The 24,209-nt window shown below is 43.5% G+C and overlaps 1 protein-coding gene across 1 annotated transcript in view; it reads left to right on the forward strand.

Moving 5' to 3' along the window:
• Positions 1–24,209, forward strand: part of LOC126457902 (ATP-binding cassette sub-family C member 4-like) — a 274,881-nt gene that overhangs the window by 24,758 nt on the left and 225,914 nt on the right. Inside the window, exon 2 of the mRNA XM_050094578.1 lies at positions 7,394–7,525. Coding sequence (XP_049950535.1) covers positions 7,452–7,525 — 74 coding nt within the window. The 5' untranslated portion in view covers positions 7,394–7,451. The remainder of the gene's footprint in view (positions 1–7,393; positions 7,526–24,209) is intronic.

Genomic DNA, 24,209 nt, shown 5'->3' on the forward strand with positions numbered 1-24,209 from the left:
ACGGGGCCCCGAGCTGAGTCCTGGCATAGCTTCCACTTGCTTATGCCAGGCTCCTCACTTTTATCTTTCCTATCTGGCCACCCTCGGCCAGCTCTTGTTCTTTTCCGACCCTGACGCTATTGGGTTTCGAGGGCTAGGGGTCTTTCATTTTCCAACCTATACTTCTCATGCAGCGTCTGACCCGGAGCGAGCGGCTGCAAAAGGCGTCTGTATCCCATGTTAGGGGCGGCCTCCAGAACTGCGGAAGGCAACGGAATACCACCGCAGATTATCTTCCCTGCATAATGCAGTCTCCATTTTATGCACAAAAATGGCTTCCTCTCATGTTAAATCAGTGTCCGGAGGTAAAATAGTCCCCAATTCGGATCTCCGGGGGGGACAACTTGAAAGGAGGCAAAAAATCAAAACGAGAATTGGTACCTGGAATGTCAGAACTCTGCTACAAGCAGGAAAACTAGAAAACCTTAAAAGAGAGATGGAAAAGAATCATATGGACCTCGTAGGAGTTGCTGAGGTAAGATGGAATGGACATGGAGAGTTGCAGTCAGATGAATATGTATTCTACTACTCAGGAGGAGAAGTAAAAGGAATTAATGGAGTAGGAATGATTATGACAAAGGAATTGGCTAAATGTGTGGAATATGTAGACTATGCAAATGACCGGGTTATTGGTGTAAGGCTGAAAGGAGCACAAAAAGATTTACTGATTGTCCAGGTGTATATGCCAACTTCAGAACATGATGACCAAATTGTAGAGGAAACGTACAATGTAATAGAGAGAATAGTGGACGAAAATGAAAAATGTTGCGAAATAGTAATGGGAGACTGGAACGCCATTGTGGGAGAATGGAAAGAGGGAAACATAGTAGGCAGTCATGGTCTTGGAAAGAGAAATGACAGAGGTGAATGGTTAATTGACTTCTGCAGGGAAAGGCAGCTGATAGTGGCAAACACATGGTTCAAGAACCATAAGAGGAGGCTCTACACTTGGAAATCACCAGGGGATAAATATAGAAACCAAATCGATTTTATACTGGTAGAAGAAAGATACAGGAATGGAATCAAGAAGATGCACACATTACCAGGTGCAGATATTAATAGTGACCACAACTTACTTATGGCAGAAATAGAAATAAGAATGAAAAAACTGAAAAAGGCGACAATGGTGAAGAAATGGGATCTAGAGAAGACAAGGTCCAACAAAGAACAAATTACAGAAATGCTGTCTCAGGACTTTCTAAACACATTACGAGACAAAGAAGCACCTGATAATGCCAACGAGTACTGGAATATGCTGAAAGAAGGAATCATTAAAGCAGGACAGCAAAATATAGGATATGTAAAAGGGAAAAGGCCAAAAAAACCATGGGTCACACAAGAAATGATTTCCAAGATGGAGAAGAGAAGAAAATTGAAAAACAAGAACACTGAAGATGCAAGAAAGATATACCGAAGGTTAAATAACGAACTGCGAAGAGAAACAGAGCAGGCTAGGAAAAAATGGCTAAAAGAGGAATGTGATGAAATTGAAGAACTGGACAGGAAAGGAAGATACGACTTACTATACAACAGAGTAAAGACTATGACATGGGAACAAAACAGAGCAGGAAGTGCTACTATGGAAATTTTGAGTAAAGACGAAGAGGTAGTGTATAAAGATCGTGACGATGTCCTCCAGAGATGGGAAGAATATATAAAAGAGCTATATGACACAAATAGCAAACCAGAAACTCTGGAACTTGAATCACACAACAGTGTAAGTGATGAAGAGAAAGGACCGACCATCATAATGGAAGAAGTAAAGTCTGCCATTGCTGCAATGAAAAATGGCAAAGCAGTAGGTACAGATACAATACCGGGAGAAATACTAAAATGCTTGAACCACAATGGAATAAGAGAAATATTGAGGTTATGTAATAAAATATATGACAGTGGTGAATGGCCTGAGGACTTTTTGACAACAGTAATGATTCCATTACCGAAAAAACAAGGAACCTAGAAATGCAGCGAGCACAGGACAATCAGCCTCATTTCACATGCAGCCAAAGTGATGTTAAGAATAATTAATAAAGGACTTGAAAAAGTAATAGAGGAGAATCTCGGCGTGGAGCAGTTTGGCTTTAGACGGAATATGGGCACCAGAGATGCAATAGGGCTCCTACGAATCTTGGGAAAAAGGTTTATTGAAAAAGGAAGAGACCTATATATGTGCTTCATCGATTTAGAAAAGGCATTTGACAATGTGGTTTGGGACAAGCTGGCGACTATTATGAGGGAAAAGAGAGTGGACTGGAAAACCAGAAGACTTATAAACTCATTGTACCTTAATCAAAAAGTTTCAGTTAAAGTGAGAGGAGAAAGTACAAGCTGGATCTGACTAGGGAAAGGAGTAAGACAAGGATGCTGTTTATCACCTACTCTTTTCAACCTGTACTTGGAAAATATGATTGACCAATGCTCATTAGATGACAAAGGAGTAGAAATTGGAGGAAGAAGAGTAGGGTGCTTGAGATTTGCTGATGACATGGTCCTTCTAGCTACAGGGGAAAAAGAATTACAGGATTTGGTGGACACCATTGCAACTAACGGAAAAAAATATGGAATGAAAATTAACACAAATAAAACAAAAGTATTGGCAATAGGAGGAAATAAGGAAATAAAAATTGTGCTGAATGGAGAAACACTAGAACAGGAGCAAAATTTTAAGTATCTTGGAAGCAGGATAGACACCTACTGGAAGTGCACCACAGAAATTAAAACAAGGATAGCAATGGCAAAAGAGGCGTTTTATAAGAAAAGGAGAATCTTCTGCAGCGGTATGGACAGAGAACTCAGAAAGAGACTCATAAAATGTCTTGTATGGAGTGTTCTTCTATATGGCGCAGAAACATGGACTATGAGGAAAAAAGACAGAGAAAGGCTGGAGGCTTTTGAGATCTGGACATGGCGGAAGATGGAAAGAATAAGTTGGACGGACAGAGTAAAAAATGAAGAGGTACTGAGAAGAGTGGGAGAGAAAAGACAGTTACTAGATGTAATAAAGAGAAGAAAAAGAAATTGGATTGGGCATATATTAAGAAAGAATGACGGACTGATAAAAACAGTTTTAGAAGGTTATGTAGAAGGGAAAAGGAAGCGAGGAAGCAAGAGATTCCAGATACTGGATGACATGATGGACGGTACAACATACAGCAGCCTTAAGAAGGAAGCAATGGATCGCAGAAAATGGAGAGGCAAAGGACCTGCTAATATAGCAGATAACTGATGATGATGATGGCAGGGGATAGTTTTTATTATTCAGAACACTACAGATTCTTTCTATTCTGCTTCCCGATGGAGCGTGCGTAGAATGTGGGGTTACATGCCTCTGTGCAACTGTTATTTGCCTAGGTTGTCTGTACCATACCTAGAGGGTGGAAGAATATTCGTAATTTCTTGGCGTAAAAGGCACCTGAAGTACGTTCTCCAAAACGTACATTCTCTTTCTTTGAGTAGCAATTTTCAACATTTTTATTACATTTTCTCGCCACTGCAGCCCGTGTTTATTTGTAACGCTCTTTTTTCTATATGCTCAATATTTCCTGTGATTCCGTCTTCTTACGGTTCCCATAAACATGAGCAATATTCAGGAACGAGCCGTACAAGTTCTTCGTGAGAAAAAAACAGCAGCTTTGTACAACTACTACTAATGAATTTTTTCAGCTACAAATGTTTTTATGTGGCATTCCATTTACTCTTTACATAATGTTACGTCCAAATATTTGCGTGACCTGAAGGTATTTATGACTCATTAATCCTCAAGTCACAAGATGCCACTCTTTTACATCACGTAAAATGTACAACTTTATCTATATGTTAGCCTAGTTGATAATCCTTTGTCGAGATTTTATATGTTGGCCTAGTCGATAATCCTTTGTGGAGCTTGAAGTCGGCAAGACTGCAATTTTCACCTACTGTTTAGAACGCGTCTACGTCGTACTAAAACTGAAGCGTTTCGAAAGTCTGTTCATTACAATCAGAGTATAATGTGTCCTGAACGAGAGCTGAGTTTCGAGTGGTTGATGTTTTCGAACGCAATGTTGGTAAGTCCTAGGATTCTGCTTGGCATACATGTGAGTACAATGTGAAACATAGGGCAGCAGTTCGTTGGTTGTGTTCTATTTCACTATTTCATTGTATGTTGTACAATGGGCGTTGAATGAGTAATGCAACATATTTTTTCCTGGAAGCAGTTTGGTCTTATTCAGCATCCAATACACCGTGTTATTCCCCACTCTTTTGGCGACAAAAACCTGTTTTGCAACATGTTCTCCGTTCAGTGCTACGGCCTTACGCTACCTTACTGGGAGGTCTGTATGCCCGCTTGGTACCATTCTACTGGGCGACATTGGAGCCAACGTCTTGTTGCATCAATAACCTCCACATCATCCGTACTGCGGAGTGGATCCATCATTAGGCCAAACAGATGGAAGTCAGAAGGTCCGATATCCGGGCTGTAGTGTGCATGAGGAAGAACAGTCGAATGAAGTTTCGTGAGATGTTGCAGTGTGCGTAGACTTGTGTGAGGTCTTCCGTTGTCGTGGGGAAGCAGAAGTTCGTTTGCATTTTTGTGGCGACGAACATGCTGAAGTCGTTTCTTCAATGTCTTGAGGGTAGCACAATATGTTTCATCGCTGAATGTTGCACCATGACGAAGGACATCAAACAGAGTCCCCCCTTGACAGTTCCAGAAGACCGTCGCCATGACTTTACCGGTTGCGGTTGTAAATTTGAATTTTTCCTTCAGAGGAGATGTGGCGTGGCGCCACTCCATTGATTGACGTTTTGTTTCGGTTCGATGTGATAAACCCATGTTTCATAGCCTGTGACGATGTTCGACTAAAAACTGTCGCCTTCAGGCTCATAACGTGCAAGCAATTCTGCACAGATTTTCCTTCGTTGCTCTTTATGGTCTCCTGTTAGGCGGCTAGGAACCCAGCGGTCACTCGCCGTGGAGTGGTGGACGAGTGTGTCAGTACTACCAGCAGGGATGTCCAGTTGAGCAGGGAGGTGCTTGATTGTCATCTGTCGATCACCTCGGATGAGAGTGTCCGCACGTTTCAACACTGTAGGAGTCACGGTTGTGTGCGACTGGCCGGACGCAGGAGATCGGACAGCTCTGCGCGGCCGTGTTGCGAAGGTGACAGAAGCCTCGCCCAAGCACTCGCCGTGACTTTCTAAACGGCCAGGTCTCCGCAGACATTCTCCGAGCGCCCATGAATATCTGATTTTCTGCCAAAACAAACTGAGTGACAGCTCTCTGCTTGGAACGTACCTCCATTACGGAGCCGCGAGGGGTAGCCGTGCGGTCTGAGGTGCCTTCCCACGGTTCGCGCGGCTCCCCCGTCGGAGATTCGAGTCGTCCCTGGGGCATGGGTGTGTGTGTGTTGTCCTTAGCGTAAGCTAGTTGAAGTTGGATTAAGTAAGCCTAGGGACTGATGACTTCAGCAGTTTGGTCCCATAGTCCTTAGAACAAATTTTTTTCCATTACATATGCCATTTTGAAGGCTACGTATAGTGCCGCCACCAGTCGGAGGTTCGTGAAACTATAGGGGCTGAAGCAGGAATATTCCACGATCTCCCACAACAAATTCCGCATATTTCCAAACTAAATTCGCCGATAAAAATGTGTCGCATTAATTACTGGACGTCTCTCACATATGCGTGTGACCAGCATTATTTCCCAATCGTGAAGAAAAACTCTCTGCTCATGGAATTTGCAGTAAGTTATGGTCAAGAGGGTCAAGAATATTGATAGCTCCCTCGCTAGTTCTGTGTAGGACAGGAAAAACATCGGGTCCTGTATCATTACTGAAATTTTGGAAATTTAAGTACATTTACTACGGTATTTGTACCGATTACTATGTCATCCATCTCATAGGGATACGGCTGTTGACTGACGGAAGTGTTCGTTTGCGAAGGAGTTGAAGATAGAATTCTTCCTTTCGGTTTTGTTTTTCTGTTTTCTGTTTCGACTCCTGCCTCTCTCGCAAGTGTGTGGATACCGATTTTCCTTCCACTGATAGTCTTGAATTATAACCAAAATTTCTTGGCGATTTTAGACAGGTGTAACTGTGGTAACAATAAGACCCGCTGTAGTTAATGTCGATTTAAATTTAATACAGTTTTTCCTGTATAGTTTATCTCAATCGAGACCCCAGGACACCGGAAAAAGAAGATCAGTATTAGCTGTTAAGCATTTCCGATCCACTTTCCCTTTCTTGTACTTGGAAATCCTTTCTTTTATTTGTAAGAGTTTCATTGGCATTATACAATTTGCCCAGGTAGTCCTGGTATCCATGGTTGAAGAGACACACGTGAAGTCCAAATTTCTTGATTGCATATCCCAACGCCTCATCTACGCTGCCGATCAACTTGCTACCCAAGCTTCCGTTGTAGTAGCTCACCTGCAATCTTGTCGTCTTCTAAACTACTTCCTCAGAGACCAATCTGGATTTACTCCCGGCTCTTCTCATGGTTTTAATTGAGGAGCTACTCGACCGAATAGTAGCGGCTTCGGTCAATAATACCATCATACCGACCGGGAGAGCGGCGTGCTGACCCCACGCCCCTCCTATCCGCATCCTCCACTGAGTATGACACGGCGGTCGGATGGTCCCGGTAGGCCACTCGTGGCCTGAAGACGGAGTGCTTTTGTTCTCATGGTTTTCAGAGAGAACATGCAGTAGAAGATCGGCGATATGCCGATTCAATATATAATGTGTCTTTAAATCCCTTCTTGTTATTACATTGGCGATGATGTCTATGGTGTATTGCGTTTTCTCGTAGAACAAAATTTTCCTCACATCCGGTTTGTTACGATTACAGCCACAACCTTCTTGATGTGTAAAGAGTAAAATGACACAACCAGAAATTCTGTGAGTGTGGTAAAAGCCTGTTGATAATGAATTTCTTGATTCTGACTTCAAAAATGGTTCAAATGGCTCTGAGCACTATGGGACTTAACTTCTGAGGTCATCAGTCCCCTAGAACTTAGAACTACTTAAACCTAACTAACCTAAGGATGTCACACACATCCATGCCCGAGGCAGGATACGTACCTGCGACCGTAGCGGTCGCGCGGTTCCAGACTGTAGCGCCTAGAACCGCTCGGCCTCTCCGGCCGGCCGATTCTGACTTCCATAGCACTTATACAGTCACCAATAGTGCGCAATGATAAACATCATGTGGGTTAAGACATGCCATTTATACACCAATGAGTCCTTTTTTTAACCTTTTGTCTCCATATCACCCCTTCATCCTCCCTTGCAACGCTCTGTCCACAGCAGTATCATTGTACTGTAATATAATCCATGGAGAAGGAACAATATCTCAATCGAACAAATGCTTTCAGGTCGGACGCAGATGACGTTCAGAACATAACAGCACTATAACAAAAGAAGGCAACAGTGATGGACGCTAAGATATATAAGTCAAACCCCAACCCAACGGCGACGGCAAACACCATCTCCAAACTCTTCCTCTGGTAAGTGAGCCACATCCCATTCTCTACGCTTGTTTTATCAAAGCAATGCTTTGGAACAGTTCCTAGAGTGCATTGTGCTTAGCCAAGTGGGCCGTTGTTGAGACATGAAAGATGCATGGAGCATGACACTTCATATAATTCACACTATTGTAAATTCTTTGTCGTTCAGTACTACAGGATGAAAAAAATGCGAACGTATAAGCACCGACATTGAAGTATTGTTGGAGATTTTATCATCATTTCGATGGATGAATCCTTCAGATTATCTGTGGAACATGTGACTAACTAACAAACTAATTATACCACGTTCTAGTGCGCTTCTCTCAAATCACTGTACTGTGAGGAGGTGATGGTGTTGGAGCTCGTACTGGCAAATGCAGTGCCAGCCGCCCAATTGATAGGCTAAACACGGAATCTCAGTACAGGGACCATAAAGTATTTTATGCACAGAATTATTCACAGAACACTGCGTCATAATCCTTCTGTAGAAACTAGAGATAACTGCTACCGCCAGAGTCAATTACAATGGCCAACAGCGTGTGAATTACATCGTCAGCGTTGGCTAACTCGCATTGTAAGTGTTGAAGGGCAGACTACAGTGCAGCAGATGGTTCACCAATAAAATGCTGGATAACAATAACAACTGAACAGCCGTGCCACTGTTGGTGTGCAAATGCCTTCATCTCAGGTGAGTAACTCTTCAGAGAAGTTAAGGAGGAGAGAACTAGGACAGAGTGTTTTATCATTGACATGATTGATGACATTACCGATGACGTCATCGATGAGTTATGGGATTTCCCTATCCCCTCAATACTCATCCCTCTCAGAAAGGCTAATTGCCATATGTCTGGAAGGGAAATGAGCGTTTAGCGTCATTAGTCGGGAGGCCCCTTGCGAGGCATTTCCAACCGTCTTGGTGCAGGTATTATTACATTCGACGCCACATTGGGCGACCTGCGCGCCGGATGGGGATGAAATAATGATGAAAACGGCAATCCGTCGCGCTGACCACTCAACTATAGGGGCGGACGAAATATGTATAAAATGGCATGAATTCAGAGTTTGGCGGGAAATTAAAATATCGGCGAGAAATTAAGAAAATATCCCAACTGCACTAGTATATTTCGTATGGGAGGACGGTTGCTGTTGTTCTAAGCATAAATGGGTGGGAAATCCAAGACTGGCATGTCGGATGACTTGGAATACTGGCCCTGGCTCTATGACGTCTGAATCAGAGATGTGGAACCTAAGCTAGCGATCAGACATGGCGACAGGGGCATACTGGCGCAGCTCCATGACTCCACAATCCAGCTCAGCCTGTCAGAGCATTTGCACCACTATAGAATTTTGGTACATTACACCAGAGCTGGAATACTGGCGTAGCTCTATGACGTGAGAATCCAAGAGGGTAGGACAAATGGAAGTAACTTCCTTGCAGAGACCTGTAGGGCTAACTATAACAGTAAGGTCACGGTGTAATTCCATCCTGCCTGTCTCAATTTAAGTAATTCCCCTGCTTAAACAAATGTTTATGTTTGTCGAGCACATATATCATACAGCATCGTAAGTTAAAGTCCAAACTGTATGCTGCGTAGTAGCAACAACTTTATCTTTATTTACACAAACACTGTTGGGGGAAGGGGGAGGTTCTCCTCCTGTGACCGTGCACCTCTCTGCACCGCGCCGCACTGCCGCCCCGCACCACACTCGCCGGATGCCTGCTGGTGGCCAGAGACACTTCGTCTCACCTGAGCCACAGCTGAGCTCTGTCACCTGGGCTTACCGAGTGCCTCGCGTGTCAGCGCCGTGGCTCAGTCATGACGAGACCATGTTCTGATTGCAGGGAATATCCTATTGTGAAAAGCTGTATCAAACAACTATATAAGGGGGATGACTGGTGTTTTGTTGTCCTGCAAACCAATGCAGTACTGCTCCATTAACTGCCCGCATCTCGTGGTCGTGCGGTAGCGTTCTCGCTTCCCACGCCAGGGTTCCCGGGTTCGATTCCCGGTGGGGTCAGGGATTTTCTCTGCCTCGTGATGGCTGGGTGTTGTGTGCTGTCCTTAGGTTAGTTAGGTTTAAGTAGTTCTAAGTTCTAGGGGACTGATGACCATAGATGTTAAGTCCCATAGTGCTCAGAGCCATTTGAACCATTTTTTTGCTCCATTAACTTCACTTTAAGATATGTACCCAACCACCGTTTGATAGCGTTAAATCGTCATCAAAACGTTCACACTCAGAAGATAATACCTTAAGAAATCTGCTTCATATGCTGGAACATAGTTTGATGAGGCTCTCTCATTTATATGCAGACGTTTCTCAAGCCACTTTCTTGATAGTTATTGTGTGTGAGAGAGATATTGTAGCCATATAATTTTCTGTTCTGTTCTTGTTCTCAATGTTACTGCGGTACGGTTGTTAAATGTTGCTTTACTGCACACGACTATTTGTGTCAAGGAGTTCGTCTTCAGCTTTCGCCGAACGATAGCCACAGCTTTGGAATGTGATTACGTTACATGGTTCGTTCGTTGTATGACGCGGAAGTAAATGACATTTGACTGTGTCTTGTCCACTAGAGGAGGTGACATAGCCAGAAGGGTCCCTCACTCCAAGCTATCACACACCTTTCACTAAGTGGTTTTGACCATGATGTGCATTGCGGCTGTTGTTGTGGGTGGCGTAGCGATATTCAGACGCGGTATTTGTGTAAATACACAAACGTTTCTGCCATATTCTATCCTTATTGATAGATTAGAACAACATGCAAGTATTGCGGAGATGCTTCGGGAACTCAAATGGGAATCCCTGGAGGGAAGACGACATTCTTTTCGAGCAACGCCACTGAGAAAATTTAAAGAAATGATATCTGAAGTTGCCTGCAGAACGATTCTACTGCAGCCTACATACATGTCACGTTAGAAACACGAGGACAAGATATGAGAAATTAGGGCTCATAAGGAGGCACGTAGATAGCCGTGTTTTCCTCGTTCTATTTGCGTTTGGAACAGGAATGGAAATAACTAGTAATGGTACAGGGTACCTTCCGTCAAGCAACATATAGTGGCTTGCAGAGTACATATGCAGATGTACAAATATTGGCCAATGATCTTAGGTCTCATTATTCTTTCAAGTAAAGTCGTTGCGTCACTACATTTTCCTTAAAAGCGTAACAACCATCAAGTAACGAACGATATATCGAACCATCAAGTGACGATACTTTAAATGGTTATGTGCCTCTGTATGAGACATGATTTTTCCTGTCTTCGAGGTTCTTATGTGAGATGTGACCCATTCTGTTGCTTGCCTGAAGTTTGCGACCACAGTGTGCAGAATCTGCCTGCTGAAAGTATATCAGGCACTGGAAACAGGTTTCCTACATTGTAATAACAACGGTGCTGTATTCTAGGCGACTAGTGTAGGAATTCTAGTTGTCTTATGGATGGGCGCCTACAGGAGAAGCGGATTGAAGACTTCGATTATTTGGAAACATTAACAAGTCGTAATATCACTAGCACAAATATTCGCCAAAAATGTGCGTGTAACTCTTGGTTTCTTAGTTGTTGTTGTGGTTATGGATCTGAAGCAGGAATGGGAGCGGTGGGCAATTCTAAAACTGCCCTTCGGTTATGCTGTCGGTATGTATTGGAACTTACGGTCAGTGTTAAATACGATTTCTACATGCCACGTGGAAAAGGAGGTTAGCGCTTTTTGGGTGGAAATTTCATTGATTTCGATATGTTATTAGTTGATTTCACTATAAAACTGACGTGAAAATGCAGTGGTTTGTTGTATGTATGTCGCCTGCAAACATTTTGGAAAAAGCAGCACTAGTATCCCTGGTTTCGCATTCTGGGGTGACGGAGCTGCAGCAGTATGTCCTGGTCAGCCATCCAAAGAGCGCAGTTTGTAGCAGGGTGCACGGCTTGTACCAGGCGAAGATGTTCACGTGCATTTCTCACTGTATGTAGTGACGCCTGCTGATCGATTCTTGTAGGTGATGGCATCCAAGCCCCTAACCATGCATCATGTGGTGTTGCTGAGACTCGTTGCACATAGTCAGCGTGCAGAGTGCTAACTGTGCGACGGTGGCATCAGCAGTGGGCAGAGATCTTGTAGGCTACTCTAGGAAAGAAAAGTTAGAACATTTCAGTCACATTCTTCTAACACAACAGAACGCAGTCCTGTTCTAAAATTAGACTATGTTCAAGTGTAAAATATTGTGAGTGTCGGTTAGACAGTCAGTGAGAGAGCACTGCGAGTTCCTGCTGCTAATAAGGCGAGAACACCATTTGTTTGTTACATATTTTTACGATCTTCGAACAGTAGCGACTTATTTTTAGTTACCTTTGTAGTTACTAGTACATTTTTGTAATTTCTTGCGTGTTTGAGTTCTTGCTAGGAGCAACCTTTCATTTTAAAAACAGTGTAGCGTACAGTACTGCCGTTGCTATTGACTGTTGTATCGACCCTCGTATCGTACAAGCTTTCGTTTGTTTTGCTTAGAACAGCTCAGTGTCGGTTAGACCATCAGTGAGAACCACAGAGTTCCTGCTACTAATAAGGTGACTACACCTTTTGTTTATTACATATCTATACGAGTTTCAAACAGGAGCGAGTTCAGAAATGGATACGCACTGTGATTGCTGTGTACAGATGCTAGCTGAGTTGGTGATCCTTCGCTCACAGCTCCAGGCAGTGTTGGCTTCCATCTCACAGCTTGAGGCTGCTTCCAAGGGGCATCACTGTGGGTGGTCAGACGCGGAGATGCGAGGGACGTCGAGCACGACCCACATGTCCCCCAATTTATCCACTGCTGTGGCCGCCCCGGATACTGCCTGCACTAAGGTTGACCTCTCACCTATGGTCAAGTGGGAGATTATTCCAAAGTCTGCCAGGCAGCGAAAGACTTTTCGTGGGGCCGATCGTAGGGCCTCCCCAGTTTGTTTGACGAACAGGTTTCGGGCGTTATCTGTGGCTGACGAAGTCTCTGAGTCGGATTTTTGAGTGGTTCAGAAATCTTTTAAAAAGTCCTACAACATCTGTAATGGACTATGCTCCGTGTTATTCAGTGATATGAACAAAGCCCCAACCACAAACAACGCAAAGAACTTACACCGAAGCGCCAAAGAAACTGATATAGGCATGTGTGTTCAAATTCAGATATATGTAAACAATCAGAAAACGGCGCTGCGGTCGGCAGCACCTACATGAGAGAACAAGTGTCTGGCGTAGTTGTTATACTGGTTATTGCTGCTACAATGGCACGCTATGAAGATTTAAGTGAGTTTGAACGTGGTGTTATAGTCGGTGCATGAGCGATGGGACACAGCATCTCCGAGGTAGCGGTGAAGTAGGGATTCTCCCATACGATCATTTCACGAGTGTACCGTGAATATCAGGAATCCGGTGAAACAACAAACTTCCGACATCGCCGCAGCCAGAAAAAGATCCTCCAAGAATGGGACAACCGACGACTGAAGAGAGTCGTTCAACGTGACAAAGGTACAATCCTTCCGCAAATTCCTGCAGGTTTCAATGCTGGGTCATCAACAAATGTCAGCGGGTGACCCATTCCACGAAACATCATCGATATGGGCTTTCGGAGCCGAAGGGCCACTCGTGTACCCTTGATGACTGCACGCACAACACAAAGCTTTACGCCTCGCCTGGACCCGTCAACACTGACATTGGACTGTTGACGACTGGAAACATGTTTCCTGGTCGGACGAGTCTCGTTTCAAATTGTATCGAGCGGATGGTTGTGTACGGGTATGGAGACAACCTCATGAATCCATGGACCCTGTATGTCAGCAGGGGACTGTTGAAGCTGGTGGAGGCTCTGTAATGGTGTGGGGTGTGTGCAGTTGGATAAGGGACCCCTGAAAGGTCTAGATACGACTCTGACAGGTGACATGTACGTAAGCATCCTGTCTGATACTCTGCATCCATTCATGCCCATTGTGCTTCACGAGGCACTTGGGCAATTCCAGCAGGAGAATACAACACCCCACACGTCCAGAATTGCTACAGGGTAGCTCCAGGAACACTCAGCTGATTTTAAACACTTCCACTGGCCACCAAACTCCCCAGAAATGAACATTATTGAGCGTATCTAGGATGCCTTGCAACGTGCTGTTTAGAAGAGATCTCCATCCCCTCGTACTCTTGCGGATTTATGGACAGCCCTGCAGGATTCAATGTGTCAATTGCCTCCAGCACTAGTTCAGACATGCCACGTTGTCTTGTGGCATTTCTACGTGCTCGCGGGGGCCCTACGCGATATTAGGCAGGTCTACCAGTTTCTTCAGTGTATGTTACCGTGGGTACAAGTACGAAATATTGCTGCGGTTTTGAGCACGACGAAGCCTCTGTTCTATTCGCTTGTTAAACGAAATACACCTATGATGCCCGCATACATAGCAGACGAAATCGCCGTGGAGCAGCATCATGTTGTATCAAAGCTGCCACCAGATCACTGCTATTTCAGCACCATCGAGCTAGTATGCAGCGATTCTTTACAGTAACAGAGGTGGAAAGGCTGTTGGGTGAAGCTCTTGCGACTGTGGTTGCAGTCTCGTTGAGGAAAAATAGCGTTGATAAACATATTCGATCTGCACAGACAATGGAAGGTATCATTAGTGACCGTGAACAGCTAACGATGACGATGAAGACGGTTTTATCGCTGATTCAGACAACCGTGACGATTGGCAGCTGTATGGAATTGCGCCATTGTCGCAGTACATTGGTGAGTGGAAAGCTACGAATACCGGCTATTTACTGCAGCATTGTGGTTATAAAACCTAGAGCGAGAGGATACTGTCTCGGTTAGTTATTTATTTTGTTAACTATGTACAGCATTGTTTTCAAGACGTCGGTCATCATCAAACGCCTGTTTCCCGTATTTCTTCGCCCCGTCATCGAAAGCGTGTGCTTCGTTAGAGTTACATCTACAGTATTACGCGGTCGTTTATTTGCTGTCATTGTGCTATCAACTCAAAAACGAATTGTTATTGCTCAGTAGCTTACATTTACGAAGTGGAACGAAAATCTGTATCGTCTGCTGCGTGTATGGAGGCCACAGTTGCAACATCACTATTGCAGTATAGCCAGCCTAACTTGACATAACGCGAACTGTGAAGTGCAGTGTTTCGTCTGCGGATGTGTCGGTGGATTACCATGAATACACCATGTTAATACGAGTATAAAAAAAAAAACTTTAATTTCTTTCATTTGCCTGCAAATGACAACAGTAAACTACAAAACCAGGTGGTGACATTTGGAAAGCAAATCTTCGTGATTTCAGATTAAAGGAATAAAATTATATGGAACAATGTAATGTGTATCATAGTATCTGCGGCAATCGTCAGACGTACTCATGTACTATTTGTAAGACGCCTTTACAATAATGAATAACGATCGTGACGTATCCGACTCACAGATTTTTGACATTTTTAAATATAGTCTAAAGGCGTGCCTATTACTACAAATTTAAAATTTTGTTACTTAGGTGTTTCTGTTGCTGGCCTCGTTGTCTAATTTTCAGAGGTATAACTTTGGTCCCCGGATTTGTCTGTATGACGAAATATACTATTTCCAGGTTTGAGTTGATCGTTTACTAGCATAAAACTACTACCTAATAAAACTGTGTGTCCAACACTCCATCAATACTTCCCACCAAGTGCGAGCAAGAAGCAGGATGAAGATTCTATTATAGATGTAGCACCAAAGAATTTAGTCGTCGTTGGTTGGTTGGATTAAAGAGGGGGAAGGGGGGGGGGGGGAAGGGACCAAACTGCTACGTCATCGGTCCCTTTAGTTGTCGTCACAGATATTCAGCGGAACTGTTTAGATTTATTCTTACATATTTTGATTTTTATATATCATAATAGAGTATGTAAACATTTACGTAAATTTTAGCACATTTATGTCTAGTTAATCTTAAGGACACAAATGTTAAATATGTATTCAATGAAATAGTCGTTCAGAAGCTATACAGATCAATTTTTATACAAGGCTTCTATTTAAATTTATGTGAAGAGATCGATACCTGCTGATGTCATAGATTTCGTAACATTCATAACATATATTAGGCTTGATTACATCACTTATTGCAGAGCACTTCCATTGTAGCCCTGTTTTAGAGGTTACGAGCACAACGATCCTACGTGAGGTGAAAGGATTCGGTTTTCACTGTCTTGCTGCTGCTCAAAAAACACAGGTCTTTGGATGTAATGCGCTGTTTTGCTTAGATAGATCTAAAAAATGTTCTCATTAATCAATGTGACAGTGGAAATGCAGTTATGGACTGACGATCGCAGTACATGTCACACTCAAGTAGTGTGTACGAGCTGCGGACGCTCTGCGGACACTAAAACCTAAGTGTGGATTGGAGGTGCTATGGTGGACCAAAGCTAGTTTCTCCTCGTCCAAGCTTGGATCATTACTGTTGTTCGATCAGTAATTGAGCTGATGTGTATACTGGACGAGTCTTCCTTTACCGTGGCAACAGTTTGGAATCGGAGTTTTCGTCAATCAGAGCCATAATGCTGCTGAAAAAAAAAGAAATTTAGTTTGATGAGGATCACGTGGGGTCCCTGAAATGGCCAGCTCATAGCCCATTGAATATACACGACTCAGTCTCGTTAATGTCAGAACTGCCTATGTTCAACGTCAAGATAAATAACACTCAGAGATGGCAGGTAGCAGCACTAGCAGTAGAGGGTGTATTAAGTGAGTCGTTGCCGTATTGACGAAACGGAGCGATTTATCTGATGCCCAAAAGGACACGATAATTGGCTTTCGCGCCGAGGGTGGAAGCATTTTCGAAATATCTAGTAGTGTTAGCTGATCACGTGCCACTGTGGTTACAGTGTACTGTGCGTGGCAAAATGTCGTTACGTAAAACTGGCGCCACTGAAACTGTGGTGCAACCAAAGGCCACAAATGACAGGGGTGAGCGATGACAAATAGACGTGCACCTGTTGAACAACTGATCGCCCAGATGAACCAGTAGCGCTACCGCCTATGTCTCCTCGACGACCGTTCATCGAGAATTGCTGCGTATGGGCTTCCGTGTGGCGATAGGTGGCCTTTACAGATGAATCACGTTTTATGCTCTGTCGGACAGGTTGCCGTTGATATGTATGGCTTGAAACTTCTAAAAGCAAAAACCAAGCAACAATCATCAGAAGGGTCAAGGCCGGAGGAGGAGGCATTACGGTCTGGGGAATAATTTCGTGGCGTCACATGTGTGATCTCGTCATTCTAGAAGGCAGACCACGCAGTTTGTTTTTCCTCGGACGATGGCAGCTACGAGCAGGGCAACGCAACGTGTCACACAACTTACAGTGTACGTGCATGGTTCGAAGAGGATGAGTTTGCCGTACTTCCCTGGTTGCCAGAATCCACGTTTTTAAGCGCAATCGAGAATCTTTAGGACCACCTCAACCCAACTGTACGCGTCAAGGATCCTCAATCGAGACATCTCGCAGCTGGCCACGGCACTGGAGTCGGCATAGCTCCAGGTCCATTTCTTTGAGTCATCAATCTTCTGAATGGTTTGATGCGGCCCGCCACGAATTCCTCGCATTCGGGGGGACGACGGTTCAATCCCGCGTCCGACCATCCTGATTTAGGTTTTCCGTGATTTTCCTAAGTCGATCCAGGCAAATGCCGGGATGGTTCCTTTGAAAGGGCACGGCCGACATCCTTCCCTAATCCTATGAGACCGATGACCTCGCTGTCTGGTCTTATCTCCCAAACAAGCCAACTAATTCCTCTTCTGTGCCAACCTCTTCATTTAAGAACAGCACTTGCAACCTACGTCCTCAATTATTTGCTGGATGTATTCCAGCCTCTGTCTTCCTCTGCAGCTTTTTCCATCTACAGCTCCCTCTAGTACCATGGAAGTTATTCCTTGACATCTTAACAGATGTCCTATCATCCTGTCCCTTCTTCTGTTCAGTGTTTTCTATGCATTCCTTTCCTCTCCGATTCCGTGCAGAAAGTCCTCATTTCTCAACTTATCAATCCACCTAACTTTCAATATTCACAACATCTGAAATGCTACGATTCTCTTTTTCTCGATTTTCCCACAGACAGTGTTTCACTACCATACAATGCGGATTTTCAATATTTTCTTCGTCAAAGTAAGACCTATGTTTGATACTAGTAGATTTCTCTCGGACAGGAATGCTCTTTTTGCCAATGCTACTCCGCTTTTGATGATCTTCTTGCTCTGTCCGTCGCAGATTTTTTTCTGTCTAGATAGAAGAATTTCTTAACTTCATCTACTTTGTGTCCATCAATCCTGACGTTAAGTTTCTCGCTTTACTCATTCCTGCCACTTCTCATTACTTTCACCTTTCTTCAATTTACTCTCAATCCATATTCTGTACTCATTAGATTGTTCATTCCACGGTAGCGTTCTCGCTTCAAATGGTTCAAATGGCTCTGAGCACTATGGGACTTTACATCTGTGGTCAGCAGTCCCCTAGAACTTAGAACTACTTAAACCTAACTATCCTAAGGACATCACACACATCCATGCCCGAGGCAGGATTCGAACCTGCGACCGTAGCAGTCGCGCGGTTCCGAACTGAGCGCCTAGAGCCGCTAGACCACCGCGGCCGGCGTTCTCGCTTCCCACGCCCGGGTTCCGGGGTTCGATTCCCGTCGGGGTCAGGGATTTTCTCTGCCTCGTGATGATTGGATGTTGTGTGCTGTCCTTAGGTTAGTTATGTTTAAGTAGTTCTAAGTTCTAGGGGACTGATAACCATAGATGTTAAGTCCCATAGTGCTCAGAGCCATTTTGTTCATTCCATTCAGAAGATCACGTAATTAATTTGCACTTCCACTCCGGATAACAATGTCATCAGCGAATCATATCACTGATATCTTTTGGCCTTGAATTTTGATTCCACTCCTGAACCTTTCTCTCATTTCCATAGTCGCTTCTTCTATGAACAGACTGAACAGTAGGGGCTTAAGACCATAACCCTTGCTTACACCCTTTTTAATCCATGCACTTCGTTCTTGGTCGCCCACTGTTATTATTCTCTCTTGGCTCTTGTACATTTTGTAAATTACCCGTCTCTGTCTATAGATAAACCCTATTTTTCTCTGAATTTCGAACATCTTGCATCATTTTACATTTTTGAATGCTTTTTCCAGGTCGACAGATCCTATAATCCTCTCTCAGCCCCTTAGGTATCAGGAATATGGGTGAAGCATCCGGAGAAGCTAAAAGTCTAACAATTTCATTCACAGCATACATCAGACTCAATATTATCGTCTTAGGACGCAGCAGAATATCATCAACAAAACGGATTTGGTATTGAATTTTATCAGTTACACCCAACTATTTAGTAACTACGTCGGTAAACTGTTCTAAGATATCACTTAACTGTCTAACCTTACCATCGTCAACGTGACTAAATTCGAATTCCGAATGAAATGAGCTTAAGGAATTAATATTACTAGTGAGGTGGCAAGAATAAAGGGTAATTTTCTGAGACGGACAAAATTTAAAGAAAAAGGCGTTACCAGCAAAGTTTAAAACCAAACCTGTTCGCTGAATGAAATCATACCCAAGCAAAAAGGTGAAGGACAAAATTTTAATTATAATGAGTTTAAAGGGCAAGAAGAAATGCAGGTGGATAAAGTGTCCCACACCCCACCCACCAGAGGCGACTCTTGGCCGTTGGCGAACTGACGTCTCTGGGTGGAGGACGTATAGGAGGCAACCTACTCAGACTGCGAAGCTCGAGATACCAGCGATAGTCAAGCGAGGAAACTGAACTTCCAGAGCCCACAAGCCCAAAATGGGTTGTCTGTTGAGGCGAGGACAAAGATATGGAAGAGCAGGTCTTTCGAGCCCACAAATACAGTACATGCACAATGAGTGGGGAGCTTCTGACTAGAGTTTTGCCGTGTGCCCGGTGGCGTCAGCTGTTAGGCCTTGCCCGTGTAACCGGACACTCACGAACCAGATATGCGCCCCACACTTAAAACAATTCTTACCAACTACTGAATTAAAGGGTGACTGATGACACTCATCTTTCGAAATGAAAGGAACAGATTAATAGTCCCTACCCTACTCCCGTTGCTCATCCGCAAATTTATGTGCTTCATTCGAAATGAGTAATTCATTCAACTCAGAAAAGGTAGCAGGTCTGTGGGTAAGTACGAAACATGAACAATCCTCTGGTCTCTTGCCTTTCAGACTGTTCGAGAGACTATCCCGCTCAGTAACATTCATATTCAAGGCGGAGGAGGCCATACGAACCCACTCAATACATTAACTTAGTGTCTCATAAGATGTTTGCACATGCCAATAGTACTCAAACTCAAGCTCGTTACGAATGCGTGGTGATAACTTTCATTCTATAATCAGAGCTCTGAACTGGCCCAAAGTACCTTGTCTTCGAAGTATGTCAGACAACAAATCGCTCAACAGTTCTTTTGACAAAGGATAGATCAAAGGAAGTAACACGGAACGCGAAACTTGTAAAGCATCGGTACCGAGCTCAAATAGGATTAACAACCACAACACTTCACGAACTTGCTTTAATTGATCAACGGACAACTCGGAAACCCCACTGAGCAAATACATAATCGTGTTGGTCAACTTGGCAAAGGAATCAGTGACCGACCTGCCGCTGCCTTGATTCTTCACATACCTAAATGGTTTAAATGGCTCTGAGCACTATGGGACTTAACATCTGAGATCATCAGTCCCCTAGAACTTAGGACTACTTAAACCTAACTAACCTAAGGACATCACTGCTCGAGGCAGGATTCGAAACTGTGACCGTAGCGGTCGCGCGGTTCCAGACTGAAGCGCCTAGAACCGCTCGGTCACTTCGGCCGGCTTCCACATACCTCAAACTCTGTTACTAACTAACAGTTAAATTACATTTATCCATACTGCCAGTTTCACTATCTAAAGCCAAAGAACCAGCACTGATCTGATAAAGTATCACCCTAACAATTAACTGTCTAACGGTCTCTTTTTTGCTGATCAGTAATCTCAAGGTACGGGGGAAATGTGAAGAGGATTATCCAGTGCTCTGTGACAAAACTCCCAATAGGCTTGCTCCTCATCTTGAGCTCATATTCGAGGTGTTCACATTTGAAGTAAGATAAGCCCAAGCAAGCTCAGAAATCCACAGCAATATAGTTCTCTGAAATAGTTAAAATAATTGTTAGTACCTCACAACTCTCAATTGTCAAAGCAAAAATGATGCAAGAGGGGTAGAACATTCTGCGTCCTCTTTACCCGGAAAGGAAGTAACGGCGCTCTATGGCTACCACTGAATCCCCCGAATAGGAAAGGGAAGGGGCACGTGATAAGCAGACCAATGATGATGGCGTCATTTTTCCTTTGACAGTTCACATTTATTTACAGAACACGTTCGCTAATAAATGGAATACGATATTAAACATGTGAAACAATGAACTACAGGACTTTTTTTTCGAAAATAATCGGTTTAAGTCAGTGATCAAAGGCCCCAAGCCACAAGCAAGAAATCAGTAATAAATACACACATGAAAAACGTTTTCCATCACCTCGGTTCCGAGAGTTTCGGAACCTGTACCGAAAATTGGAATGGAGATCAACATAAACATCATTTCCGCCCTTTTTATTGCTCATGAAAACCACACATTGCATGTTGTACCACCATTCAGTGATACCTTCAGAGGTGGCAGTTCAGATTGCTATACACATCGGTACCTCTAATACCCATTAGTACGTCCTCTTGCATTGATGCATGCCTGTATTCGCCGTGGCATACTATCCACAAGTTCATCAAGGCACTGTCGGTCCAGATTGTCCCACTTCTCAACGGCGATTCGGCGTTGATTCCTCAGAGTGGTTGGTGGGTCACGTCTTCCATAAACAGCCCTTTTCAATCTATCCCAGGCACGTTCAATAGGGTTCATGTCTAGAGAACATGCTGGCCACTCTAGTCGAGCGATGTCGTTATCCTGAACTAAGTGATTCATAAGATGTGCACGATGGGGGCGCGAATTGTCGTCCATGAAGACGAAGGCCTCGCCAATATGCTGCCGATATGGCTGCACCATCGGTCGGAGGATGGTATTCACGTGTCATACAGCCGTTACGGCACCTTCCATCACCAGCAGCGGCGTACGTCGGCCCCATATAATGAAACTCCAAAACATCAGGGAACCTCCATCATGCTGCAGTCGCTGGACGGTGTCTAAGTGTTCAGCCTGACGGGGTTGCCTCCAAACAAGTTTCCGACGATTGTCTGGTTGAACGCGTATGTGACACTCATCGGTGAAGAGAACGTGATGCCAATCCCGAGCAGTCCATTCGGCATGTTATTGGGCCCATCTGTACCGAGCTGCATGGTGCCGTGGTTGCCAAGGTGGATCTCGCCATGGACGTCAGGAGTGAAGGTGCGCATCATGCAACCTATTGCGCACAGTTTGAGTCGTAACACGACGTCCTGTGGCTGCACGAAAAGCATTATTCAACATGGTGGCGTTGCTGTCAGGGTCCCTCCGAGCCATAATCCGTATTCAGCAGTCATCCACTGCAGTAGTAGCCCTTGGGTGGCCTGAGTGAGGCATGTTATCGGCAGTTCCTGTCGCTCTGTATCTCCTCCATGTCCGAACAACATCGGTTTGGTTCCCTCCGAGACGCCTGGACACTTTCCTTTTTGAGAGCCCTACCTGTCACAAAGTAACAATGCGGACGCGATCGAACCACGGTATTGACCGTCTAGGCATGGTTGAACTACAAACACGAGCGGTGTACCTCCTTCCTGGTGGAATGACTGGAACTGATCGGCTGTCGGACCCCCTCCATCTAATAGATGCTGCTTATGCATGGCTGTTTACGTCTTTGAGCGGTTTTAGTGACATCTATGAACAGTCAAAGGGACTGTGTCTGTGATACAATATCCTCAGTCAACGTCTATCTTCAGAAGTTCTGGGAACCGGGGTGATGCAAAACTTTTTTTGATGTTTGTACAAAATTGCAAGATAATGAGGTAAGACATTTCTCAGTGAAAACAACTTGGTATTGGAGTTATTATAAGAATTACTCTCCAAATATTTTAAGAACACATCGCCATTTAAAGCTCTTAAAAGGATTTTAAGAATGAAATTTAAATTAATTTCAGTATTAATCAGACTAGCTTTTGAAAGCAACAACTGCGGCTGCGAGTACTGTAACCGCTCCTTCTATTGAAAATGTCCGTTGATGTAGGTCGTGCTCCGACCAAGTAGCGATAGAATGTCTGTATACTGTCTGATAAGGAACGTTAAAAAAGAAGTCTGTCCTGATGCACTATATTCACACCAAGTGCGTATTAATTGTACCGGCCAGCTCAAATAACCGCATGCTCCCTGACGTGTACGAGCACAGCTACGTGTAGATGCATACAAACTGCTATTATTGCACTAAATATGGTTACAGCCTATATACAGCGGTAGTTTCTCCACTAAAGTTTTCAGTTTACGTAAGCTAAATAGTCTGAATCAGTACGACAACTTTTTTAGAGCGGCAAAGAATATATATATATAACACATCAGGTTAATAACAGAGCGCTGCACACACACACAACACACAACACACACACACACACACACACACACACACACACACACATATATATATATATATATATATATATATATATATATATATATGCAGCGCTCTGTTATTAATCTCTGTCGTTGCACTAATAAAATGTTTCGTAAGCACGTAATATTATTTGGTTTGAAATAAATGTCAAACACGGTAATTTCATGTTATGCTGGTTTATTATAGTCTAAGCACATCCTATCATTGCCTTAAAGAAGTAACCTTTCCCTAAGCTTGGTGGAATTAGTTACTTAAATTTCAGTCAAAGAGTTTGGAATAAGATCTAGATTTCACCAGTTGCTTTAACGAAATCTAAGTATTTTCCCACAATTCGGTACTAATATTTACTTCCTTTTTCGTTAAGACAGTCCATCACTTTGGGACAAAGTTCAGTATTCCATTGATAGTAATCAATTTAAGACAAATTTCGGTTCTTTTCCTATCTTGAGTTTCCCTAATGATATACTCACAGTTGCTGATCTACCTATTTCAAGCTTAATGATTTCCAGCAGATCGTACAAGAGCACACGTTAAGTTACGACACGAACAAGCAAGCGCTAGAAGCACATTAACAATGTATAGCTTTATCTTCTGTATTCCGCGGTGTCCTCAAAGAGTACTCACAAGGAGTATTCTTTGAGTTCACTTGTACTACTCCGCGATCTATAAGTACACTACTTTGCAATCTACTTTTACTTTAATTTGATACAAAAGGGATTCTATTTTACTTTCTTTTGAAAAAATACTAAGTTACATCATACTGGATTTCTTTTCTAGTTCTTTTTACCTTGTTTCTCTTCAGTATACTTACTACTATTAAAGAAATGCTATCACAGTGTGACATTTTTTCCTTTTTTTTTAAATTTGGATCCTGAGTTTGGGGTGTGTTTTGGGTGCTATTTTTATACTTTCATCTTTGCGTCCAAAGGAAGCGGCGTTACAGCACTAAATCGCAAATCGAAACCTTCAGTTTTCAGAACACGAACCACGAAATTTAAGTTCCAATAGTTACGATGCAGCAAGATTTTCTTTTACTTGCATCTAATAAATACAATAGTGATGGAA

This window comes from Schistocerca serialis, chromosome 2 (assembly GCF_023864345.2).
Source record: "Schistocerca serialis cubense isolate TAMUIC-IGC-003099 chromosome 2, iqSchSeri2.2, whole genome shotgun sequence".
Lineage (NCBI taxonomy): Eukaryota > Metazoa > Arthropoda > Insecta > Orthoptera > Acrididae > Schistocerca > Schistocerca serialis.